The following is an 11,846-nucleotide window of genomic DNA, read 5'->3' as shown; positions in this document are numbered from 1 at the left end:
ATGTTTCCTCGTGTAATCTTATCACATCTGACACAATGCGGTTGGTCTGGTTACATTGCTTACATGGTTGTCGAAGGAATGTGGAGTATGAGCTGCAGTCTCTTAACTGTAAAACAAATAGGCCTACTCAAGCCATTTCAATCTTATTTAGCCTACATAAAACTGAAAAATACAACACAGTCTCAGTCTGTATCGAAAATTAACACACATTCCGTGCAAGACATATTACCATATAAACACCCAATAAAATAAAGGTGGACATTATCCGTCTGCGCGTGAAGGGTGGGCGGGTCGGAGGCGCGAGGTAGCTCTGGTCAGGTGATGAAATACCGTCACTTCACTTCACCTGCTCTAGTTTCCACACAAGCGGGACATGAAACGAGCCCAATGGATCCACAGGTACGCTTTTATTTTTGTTGTATTTAAATAGCTTATGTTTTAGATATGTTTACTTACATGATCTACCTGTAGCTATTTCACCAAGGCTACTTTTTATTTTTTGTCATACGTTCCCTTCGATATTTAATGGAGGAAATGAATTAAAACGTACTTTTCTATCCGTCCAACTGAATTTTTTTTTTTTTTTAATGATTTATATACTTTATAATTTGTTCATTGTGGACTAATTATCACTGCCGTTAAATACATTTAGGCCTGCATTGTTTTTAACAATATTAGTACTATATGAATATTTTGATGATAGTCTAATACTAGAATAACTGATTTTGCGTTGAATGTGTTTTGTTTTATGTCTCTTTTTTTGTGGCCAACGCCCAGTGTGTAAGTAGACGTCAGTCCTGCTGAACCATAGATGTGTAAACATAGATTCCTCTGCAACCGTAGTTAGACGCATGTTTGAATATCAATATTTGCAATAGATTCAATTCAGCAGATGATTTTCTAAACTAACTCAATACGAAGGTGTCAGTTAACACGACATTTAAAAGTTTACCATGGTATAAAAATCTGTAATACTGAGTTAAAGCAAATGAAAAGACAAACCAACATATTCTCACCTGGGAAAGGTTGATGGTTGAATCTACGTATACACATCTATGTGCTGAACTGTGTCGAGCACAGGAATGCATTGTGCGAGTAGAGGTAGTAACAGGTCTCTACAGCTCCTGTTCAACAGCAAACAATCGGATTACTAATGATAAACGGAGGATTTCTTGAGGAATGCAACAAAGCCTTGCCGTTATGTGATAATATGTTACATCAAAACTGTTACAGTAAAAAAAATTTGAACCCGCTATTTAAGTTTGACCTTTTTTTTGGTCCTGAGACTTCCACAGAAGATATGTGTAAATGTTTTAATATTTAGACCACTTCTATTATTGATTGCTATCAGGATATGAAGAATGTTTCAACCAGTATAACAAAAAGTGTTTATAAAAAAAACTGCCTACCCTACTTTTCAGCCACTTTGAAATTCATAACCGATGAAGAAAACTGATACCTTATAAAATCAAGTAGCAGTGTACTGAAAATCTGATGAAATGTGATTACAATGGGTTTAATCACTTTGTGTTGTAAACAACTTTGTTTTTCAAATGGTTTGAAGTGCTTAGATAGGCCTGAAGGGTGATAAAACACAAATCACCTTCAAAAGGTGTTGCTTTTTTCTGGCTCTACATTACTTTTTAGCTGCGCTTGAGTCTAAAACGTCTCCCTCTCTGTAGTACACAGATCTAGAGTTGGCCATCAACACCCTGGTGGAAAACTTCCACTCAGCATCATCAACTAATGCCAACACGCTCACAGCCCAGGAGTTTCAGAGCATGCTCTCCAAAGAGCTGCCCACCATGGTGAAGGTACGTCAGGATCCACAGTACATTTCAGTCTCTCAAAATAATACTATTTTGTTATAGGGCAGACCAAAATTACACTGTAAATAAATATGAGCCTGAATATATTCTCCTGAATTAAATTTAGAGTTGAATTCAAATATTTCAAGGTTTATTTTTCGAAATACAAACTTGGACTCACTATACGTGAAACTTTAAGGGCAGACATTTATATGCATTATTAAGCCAATATATGCTTATTCATAGTGAAGGCATTTGGTCACCTAATACACAATAATCATAATAACATTTGATAAGTTTCCCACACCCTCTATTCTCTTCCAGACAGCAGGGGACCAAGAAGGACTCAACAAACTCCTGACAGGCATGAGCGTGGAAGAGGCGAAGGGTGTCACGTTCAAAGATTTTTGGAACTTGGTTGATTCTCTGGCCAATGCTCAGTTTGGACTGCTGAGCAAAGAGAAGCAGGTGAAATGTGTGAAATGTAGTCTGATATGAGACCGGCCCTAAGCAAACAAGTCCTATCAATATTATGTAGGTGTCCACCACAGCCCTGAGAAAACACGTTCAATCAGTCACTTGTTACTCCCATCACTTTCTGCAATACTGTACGTCACTCTGCTGGTCTTTGGTATATGAGTTGAGGACTTATCATAATTTAAGTGTTTTTATGGAGCTTTCTGAATAAATATCTCACAAGCCCTTAAAACACAGACCTCAAGTAATCTCTAACATCAGTGTAACTTGAGCCACACCTGCCTGGCCAGATAACGTAAGATCTAATTGCTTATTTATTTCCTCATTTGCTCTGGTGCTGCAGGTTTTATTTTGTATTATTGTGACATTTTTAACCTGCCCGATCATTTTTACTTTCTTTTAACATATAAAATATTGGAAAATATTTGTTATGTGTTTGAAGTGACAACTGTGATTATATTTGAAATAATGTGGGCCACATTTCTGTGCTGATTGATATAAATTGGAAAATATATAATGTGACTAAAGTATATTGTAGAGGTAAAACGAGATGTGACACCACATATTCTGTACTGTATTTGGCTTTATGGTAACACAATGTGATTATCTGTGTTGATGCTATTAAATGCATTCTGAAGGTTTCTCTGTCTGAATGATCTATAAAGTGTAGGTGTAATGAAAATACTCTCGAGTTTGAAGAATGGCCTTTATTGATCTACTTACTATTTAACCCTCCTGTTCTGTCTCAAGGCTTAAATAGATCAAAAATATATTAAAAAGTCATTGAGGTGAAACTTAATGATTATCCTAATCTTATAACTAATTTCAAAAATCTTGATAAACCATTCTACATCACTTATGTTTGGATTCTCAAAGTAATATGTCACAGTTTACTTTATTTTTCTATCCTCACTTGGTTTAAATATATATATTTTTTACAGTGCACAGCATAAATGAGTACACCACCTCTGAAACTTCTGAAAGTCAGCAATTATGCAATTACTTTGAAGACATGTTAGGGTTCTTTAGAAATATAATGTTCCAGCAAGTTTGCTTAATCAATTTCCAAAGAAGCATGTCAATATTATTCAGGAATTATTCAGATTTTCTGATCTAGGTGATAATATGTTGTGTAGCAAAAATGAATGCACCCTCCTAAAAGTTACTAAATAAAACGAAAGAAAATTTTTCTGGTGTAAGTTTAAGGCAATGTTTGATCAACAGGTAAGTATGTTGAACTAAAACATTTAAAGAGAAGTAATTTCTTGACAATTAAAAGTGTTATATAGCCCATTGAATCATTCTCAGACTTAATGCTGACAACAATGGAACCAGTTGGGAGAGAACTGTCAGGAGACTTATTTCTTAGAACAAAAGAGGACAGTGGTATAAGAGGATTACCAATTCATTGTTTTAAGTGTGAAAATATCGCAAAAGTAACAGAAATTCAAAAACAATGGACTTGTGACAAGGCCCCTGAAATAATCAGGCCTTCATTTTAAGCTTTCATTTAGTGATGAGGGATTTTTTGCTAGGCAAAGAGCAGGAGAAATACCAAGCGAGTGTCTCAGAGCCAGAAAAGCTATGAAAATAGTGACTGTTTATCTCATGACATGCATGGTTGTTATTCTCACTGGAACTACCTACTGTAGCCAAAGCACAATAAAGTTAGTTAGCCATTTACAAAATACAGATTCTGGGAATCAGTACTCTGGTCTCATGAGACCAAATCAATAATTTTGGATCTAACAGCATCCAAAATGTTATAGTGTTGCTAGAGGAGGAGTATAGTGAGAAGTTCCTGGTTCCCACAGTAAAGTTCAGTGGTAGTAAAGCTCTTATATAGGGATGTATGAGTGCTGAAGGTGTGAGGGAGTTGGCTTTATCAATGCTGCCATGAATTCCCACACCACTGTATAATTTAATACATAAACTTGAAACAGAAGATGTTACCCTTTCCTCATTCCCTGCATTGTTGGGCATTTTTTCAAAATGACAATGAGGCTATGCATTCTCACAAGGTGAAAAACCTTCTGTGGACATGTATTGCACTCAATCTTAACACTCTTGAGCGCCTGTGGGGGATTCTGTAGAGATGAGTTGAGCAACACTTCCCATTAAAGATCAGGGCATTTAAGGAGCTCATCATCCAGGAGTTAAACAGGACAGATGTGAAAATTTTTCATCAACTTGTACACTCTGTGCCAAGAAGGGTCAGAGCAGTATATTCAAAATTATGGAGGGCATACTAAGTGCTAGAATATTACACAATTGCCCAATTAAATCTAGGGTTTACTCATTTCTGCAATCCTTAATTTAAACAAAATTAGCTAATTTACTTATTTTATGGCTATTAATGACATTTATTTCTTAGTTTTTATTATGTATATGTTTAATACATTTTAGCTTTGCCATCTTTCCATGAATTGTATTAGTGATCATAAAGAAGATACATTTTTGTATTTGTTCAAAAGGGGGTATACTCATTAATGCTGTGCACTGTATGTTATTCAATTGTATGGGTATTTTATAGCAGGGGATTTGACTGTAATATGACAGGTGGAATGACATATAACATGTTCCTAATATGGTAAAAGGACAGAGCCTTTAGCCTTGAAGGCCAGAGATATAAGGGAAAGAGAGAGTTTTCTATTTTGTCTTACACTCTGCAGCGACTTGTGTTTCTGTATGACTGTCTGACCTTTCTTTCAAGAAATAAAACCTTTGAAAGACAATTGGACAAGTTTCTCACTTACGCAGTTAACTACATGGGTTAAGGTTAGGTTTAGAGGTAGGTTCAGAGTTATTACCTAGTTATAACACTGTTATTGTAATTGGTAAGTACATAGTTTGTACATGTGTAACAGGACTGTACAATAAAGTGCTACCCTAATTCTAAATCAGATTCATATTATCTTCACATAAGTTATTAAATATTTAAAATATTTATTATTTACATATTTATTAAATATTTAAATTTTAAATATACATAATTTTTTTAAAATATGATTACCATACAATATGTGCTTAGTTTATGTATATATGTGTATGTATGCATGTATATACATATATATGTGTGTGTGTGTGTGTATATATGTGCAAAAGTCTTTAGATGTTGTTTTAGCAATGATATAATGCCTATATAATTATTTCTCAGTCTCTGAATATAACCAGACAATACAGTAAATTTGAAAACAGAAAAAAACAGCTTTTATAGGCTAAAGTTGCACTTACAGTGGGTACAGAAAGTATTTAGACCCCCTTAAATGTTTCATTCTTTGTTATATTGCAGCCATTTGCTAAAATCATTTAAGTTTTAAATTCCTCATTTTTTCCTCATTAATGTACACACAGAGTCGTTTTTTATTTTGCCACAGCTACAAAACAAAAGCACAAGGAACACAAACAGGAAATACATGACAATAAATAAATGCACTGGATTTTCACATTAGATTTTCTGATTGGTGAGCGCTCTATAGGAGTACACACATTCAATTTCAATTTCTTTTATTGTATTGTTTTACTATTGTATTATGATTTTGCTTGGGTCAAACTGACTTCAAACAGAAATTATGATTTACAGAATTTAAATAACATTTGAAGAGATAAATTAGAGGTTAATTTCAAAATTATTATTATTATTATTACTACATTTACATAATAAAATTTAAAATAAACATGAGGGTTTAAGTTAAACATAAAACAAAAATAGCCACTTTAAAAATAATAGTAATAATAGTTGACCTGAAAGTTGCTGAAACAGAATAACAGCTTGACTTTGTGACTTCACACCTCTAAGACGCCTCAGAGTTAGAGCAAGGAGCACTAACCACAAATGCACGACATCCATTTGCTGGTGCATCTAATGACAGTTTGTGGTTTGTGTCACCCGTATGCCAAGAGACAGACAGTCCCTTATATTTGGTACACTTTTGCTCCTCATCCATTTATATTCAGTATTTAACCATGATTTAAATCGTCAGCTCTATTTAGCACTACATTAACACTTTTGTGTTCTGCTTTACACTCTGAGCTGTTGCTACAGCAAAAATATGATATAGAAGGGCCCTGTGGCTCTGAGCATATGAGAACGTACTCGGTTACTAACGTAACCTCGGTTCCCTGAGATACGGAACGAGTACTGCGTATGGGGAAAGGTCTCCCTTTTTCCCCGCTGCTGAAGCCTTTTTTCAATAACGCAGTGTAACTGCACCGTCATTGGTTCACTCATAGACAAGTTGTTGAACCAATGGCGGCGCGGCATAGCTGCGCGGCCTATGGCGACAAAGCGCGCGAATATTCCCGCCGAAATGGGCGGGGTATAGGGCTATATAAGCAGGCGTTTCGCCATAGGATTTCAGTGTCAATCGACTGAAGCGACGACCCTGAGCCGCAGCCTCGTGGCACGGCAAGTGACGCAGTACTCGTTCCGTATCTCAGGGAACCGAGGTTACGTTAGTAACCGAGTACGTTCCCCTTTCGATACTTCACTCGTACTGCGTATGGGGAACGAATTCAACCACGCCGTGCCACGGCTGGGAACGATATAGCTTGCATTTGGCCACCCAGAGGGGGGCAAAAGGACAAGCGGAGGCAAAGCCTAACCGAACCCATGGTTACACTGAAGGAAGATACTTCCTATGGTGGCGTGAAGCGGGACCTGTTGGAAGCCGCTAATCACACCGACAGGACCCGAGCTTGTAAGGTCGGGACATCGAGGTGATAGAACCTGACAAAGGTGGACGGCGAAGACCAGCCGGCCGCCTCACAGATGTCTTGGATGGAAACTCCGTTGGACCAAGCCCACGAGGAAGCCATTCCTCTAGTGGAGTGGGCCCTGACTCCTATGGGGCAATTAGCGCCCAGTGAGGAGTAGCACAGGTTAATAGCATCCACTATCCAACGGGAAATGCGTTGTTTCGAGACCGGAGACCCTTTGGTGCGGCCGCCAAAACAAACAAAGAGCTGATCCGACAGTCTGAAAGACTGTGATCGGTCTATGTAGGTCCTCAATGCCCTGACTGGGCAGAGTAGCTGCAGCTCTGGTTCGTCCGCCGAGGGAGGAAGAGCAGAGAGCGAGATGACCTGAGCTCTAAACGGAGTTGAGAGCACTTTAGGGACGTAGCCATGCCTAGGTTTCAGAACGACCTTAGAGTCACCAGGCCCGAATTCGAGGCATGCAGGGTTCACAGAGAGGGCCTGCAAATCGCCAACACGCTTTACCGATGCTAGTGCTAGTAGCAGAGCGGTTTTAGTGTTAGGGGCCTGAGGTCGGCTGAACCCATTGGTTCAAATGGGGCTCCTTTCAAGGCCCTGAGGACCAACGAGAGGTCCCAGGAGGGAATAGTGAGAGGGCGAGGAGGATTCAAACGCCTAGCACCTCTCAAAAAACGGATCACGAGCCCGTTTCGTCCCACCGATTGGCCAGCACAAGGAGCGTGAACGCTGCAATGGCTGCTACGTAAACCTTAAGCGTGGAAGGGGAGCGCCCCATTTCCAAGCGTTCTTGGAGGAAAGACAGTATGGAAGATACGTCACTCTCCACAGGGTCTATGTTGCGTGTTGAACACCAATCAACAAAGACTGACCACTTCTGGTCGTAGAGGCGCCTCGTAGATGGGGCTCTAGCCTGAGAAATGGTATTTAGGACGTCCTCGGGGAGGCTAGTCGGCTCCCATCGAGGGACCAGAGGTGCAGAGCCCAGAGCTGCGGCTGTGGGTGCCAGATTGTTCTGTTTGCCTGAGAGAGGAGGTCCCGTCTCAGGGGAATCGGCCACGGGGCTCTTAGAGAGAGCCTGAATAGCTCTGAGGACCAAACCTGGTTCCTCCAGAGCGGGGCCACCAGAAGGACTCTGTGCTGGTCTTCTCTGATACGCCTGATGACCTGGGGGATCAGTGCGATCGGAGGGAAAGCATAAAGGAGCGTGCTGGGCCATGTGTGGGCCAGAGCATCTACTTCCTTCGAGAAAAATGTTGGGCAATGAGAGTTGTCTTCTGAGGCGAAGAGGTCTACCTCTGCCTTCCCGAAGAACTCCCAGATCGTGAGGACCACTTGGGGGTGGAGCATCCACTCGTCGGAGGGGATGTTGCTCCGTGACAACATGTCCGCACCCAGATTGTTCCTGCCAGGAACATGAGTCGCTCTGAGCGACTGAAGCCTCGGAAGAGCCCATTCCAGCAGACGTTTCGCCAGAGCGCATAAGCGGCTGGACGAAAGACCGCCTTGGTGGTTCAGGTATGACACCACCGTCATACTGTCTGACCGAACTAGAACATGACGTCCCGTCAAGTAAGCCTGAAAGAACTGAAGGGCTTTCATCACTGCTAGCATCTCTAGACAGTTGATGTGTAGATGGCTTTCCTCGTGGCTCCACGAGCCGAAGGCCGGTCTGCCCTCGCACACAGCGCCCCAGCCCAAGTTGGAGGCGTTTGTTGAGAGCACCGTCCTCCGTGAGACCGCCTGTAAAGGGACTCCGCGTTGGAACCATACTGGATCCATCCAAGGTTTCAGGGCTAGAAGACAGGCCCGATTGACCTTGAGACATAGGCGGCCGTGCCGCCATGCGCTGGGAGGAACCCGGAACTTCAACCAGTACTGAAGAGGCCGCATCCGAAGAAGGCCTAGCTGCAGCACCGGGAGGCGGAAGCCATCAGCCCTAGCAGCCTCTGGAAAAACTTCAGAGGGAGATAGGCTTTGTTCGTGACAGATGCCGTGAGCTGCTGAATTGCCAGGGCGCGCTCTGGCGAGACTACTGCCGTCATACGGACCGAGTCGAAAACTGCTCCCAGAAACGAAATTCGTTGAGTGGGGCATAGCGAGCTCTTGGCTAAGTTGACCCTGAGACCCAGGCATTGTAGATGGCTGAGGAGCACGGATCTGTGGCGTTCCAGCTCGTCTCGCGAACGGGCTAAGATGAGCCAGTCGTCGAGATAATTCAGAACCCGGATTCCCATCTGTCTCAGAGGGGAAAGCGCCGCGTCCATGCACTTGGTGAAAGTGCGGGGAGCCAGAGACAGCCCGAAGGGCAGGACCGTATATTGGTATGCCACCCCTTCGTATGCGAATCTCAAGAATCGTCTGTGACGGGGGGCTATCTGGATGTGAAAATACGCATCCTTCAGGTCCAGCGAGCAGAACCAGTCCTCGGGGCAAATGTGCGCGAGGATCTGCTTCAGCGTCAGCATTTTGAACTTCCGTCTCATGAGGGAGTGATTCAAAAGCCTGAGGTCTAGGATGGGTCTGAGACCGCCATCCTTTTTGGGGACCAGAAAGTAGCGGCTGTAAAAGCCTGTCTCGCTCTCTGACGGAGGAACCATTTCCACAGCTCCTTTTTCCAGCAACGACATGACTTCGGCCCGGAGGACATGAGCGTCGTCCGGATTGACCGATGTTTGAAGCACCCCGGCGAAGCGGGGGGCCGTCGTGCAAACTGGAGCGAGTAGCCCTGGTTTACGATCCCCATGACCCATTCTGACACATCGGGGATGGCCTGCCAGGCCTCGGCCCGAGTGGCTAGGGGTTGAATAATGTTGGGTGACAGACCGCCGTTGAGAGGGTCGTACACCGCGAGGGGTGGAAGAGGAAATTTGCTCTTTTTGTGATGAGGTAAAAATTTGTCCGCCGTGAAAACGGCGTTTGGAGTGGGCGCAACAGGTGTGGGCCCAGCTGTCACTTGGAGTATGTTTCCCACGCCCGGAAATAAACGAGGCGGAGGGGAAATTACTCGTGGGGAGCTTTTGGGGTGGTCCGGTCGTAACGGGACGGTCCCCCATCCTCTTCCTGTCCGACGAATCAGGACGACTTCGGAGGCACCGGGTCCAGCACAATCCTGGGCCGGGGTCCCTGGCGCCTCGGGAAGGGAGGGCGTCGCAGGGCGCGAGCGCTGGCGATGCTCCTGGGGCGGCGCTGCCTGTGTTGCAGGTGGGGCTGGTTTGTTCTGCTGAGCCGGCGCAGTCCTGGGGCGGCTAGACGCAGAAGCGGAGCTGGAGCGCTTAGGCAAGAAATGCCTCATAGCCTGAGACGATTTCTGCGCGGCAGTAAAGCGCTCAGTGAAGCCATCCACTGCAGGCCCGAAGAGACCAGAAGGCGAGACCGGGGCGTCTAAGAAGGCCGTCTTGTCTAGGTCTTTGATCTCCGTTAGGTTGAGCCACAGGTGGCGCTCCAACACGACCAGGCTGGCCATGGAACGACCGATGGCCTGGGCCGTAGCCTTCGTAGCTCGCAGGGCAAGATCCGTGGCGCTGCGGAGATCTTTGAAGGCTGGCGCGTCGATTCCAGACTCATCCAGAGAGCGGAGGAGTTTGGCCTGGAATGCTTGAAATATGGCCATGGTGTGGAGCGCAGAGGCAGCTTGGCCCGCCGAGGTGTAAGCCCGTCCAGCCAGAGTAGAGGTGGTCCGACAGGGCTTGGAAGGAAGGGCCCTCTTCGTCTTCCAACCCACAGCCGCGGGAGGACAGAGGTGAGCAGCCACCGCTTCATCTAGGGGTGGCAAGCGCTCGTATCCCTTCTCCTCGGCGCTGTCGACGGCGGTGAGGGCGGAGCGGTGCGTAGTGTGGAGGCGGGCAGAGTAAGGAGCGCGCCACGACTTCGTCAGCTCTTCGTGGACCCCAGGAAAGAAGGGCGCTGAACGCTGGCGAGGTGCTTGGCGGCGGCCTGGCAGAAACCATTCGTCCAGGCGGCTGCGAGACGGCTCCTCTGGAGGGGCCCACTCGAGGTCCAGCTCTTCAACGGCTCTAGACAGGATGCGGAAGAGCTCGGCATCCATGCCCTGGCCATGCTCGATGGGTTCCAAGGGAGGCGGTGGAGCGGGGTCTTCCGGCTCGCCAGCCCATCCTTCCGCTTCGGAAGCCGCAAGAGACATGGAGTCGTCTTGTTCGTCGTCTGTTCCCCGAATGAGACGAGGTCACTCGCTTCTGCGGAGGGACGCTGCTCAGGGCGAGAGAACAGAACGGGAGAGAGTTCCCTGGGAGGAGAGGGCGAGGCACGCGGGGGCTGGGCCGGCGTGAGCTCGCTCAACTCCTGGCGCTGAGTCGCTCTACCCCGCTGTCTTTTCCTCGCCGGCTCGCGGGAGGAAGGAGACGGGAGGGCGCGAGCGGCGAGATCGCCTTCAGTGAAGAAGGCGACCCGCGAGCGCAGGGAAGCGAGACTCATACACTCGCAGTGCGGGCATGAGTCTCCAGCGAGCGCGCCGTCTGCGTGGGGCTTGCCCAGGCAAGCGACACACTCGCTGTGTCCATCGTCGTCGTGCAGGGGGCCCTGCAAGTACCACATGAGTGGCGGGGCATCGTGAGACGCCGCTGCCGTGAAAACGGCAATTGGGTGGCTCTTTTAGCGCGGCGTGGGCCGGGGACGATCTTAGAGCGGTGAAACCGGCTGGAAATCGCTCTTTAGAGCGGCGTTAAGCCGCGGATGAAGCTCTCAGGCGGCGCGCCGGATGGCGGCAGGGGACGCACAGGAAGCGGCCGGAAGCGGGAAGCGGGAGGCGGCGGCTCGGCGACGGCGCTAGAAGCTGCAGTCCGCGAGGGCGCCGGCGCTTTCTTCCACCGGCGAGTCCAGGCGAGT

At 45.8% G+C, this 11,846-nt stretch overlaps 1 protein-coding gene across 1 annotated transcript; it reads left to right on the top strand.

The window, feature by feature from the left end:
* The first annotated feature begins 319 nt into the window (after positions 1-319).
* On the top strand, positions 320-4,895 carry LOC137027040 (protein S100-A16-like). Its single transcript, XM_067394799.1, has 3 exons — positions 320-399; positions 1,683-1,814; positions 2,133-4,895. The coding sequence occupies exons 1-3, from the start codon at positions 322-324 to the stop codon at positions 2,304-2,306; spliced, it is 384 nt and encodes a 127-aa protein (XP_067250900.1). The 5' UTR covers positions 320-321; the 3' UTR covers positions 2,307-4,895.
* Positions 4,896-11,846: the final 6,951 nt, after the last annotated feature.

The sequence above is a fragment of the Chanodichthys erythropterus genome, chromosome 2, assembly GCF_024489055.1.
Source record: "Chanodichthys erythropterus isolate Z2021 chromosome 2, ASM2448905v1, whole genome shotgun sequence".
NCBI classification, from domain to species: Eukaryota; Metazoa; Chordata; class Actinopteri; order Cypriniformes; family Xenocyprididae; genus Chanodichthys; species Chanodichthys erythropterus.
This window is presented reverse-complemented; position numbering and strand designations above follow the sequence as displayed.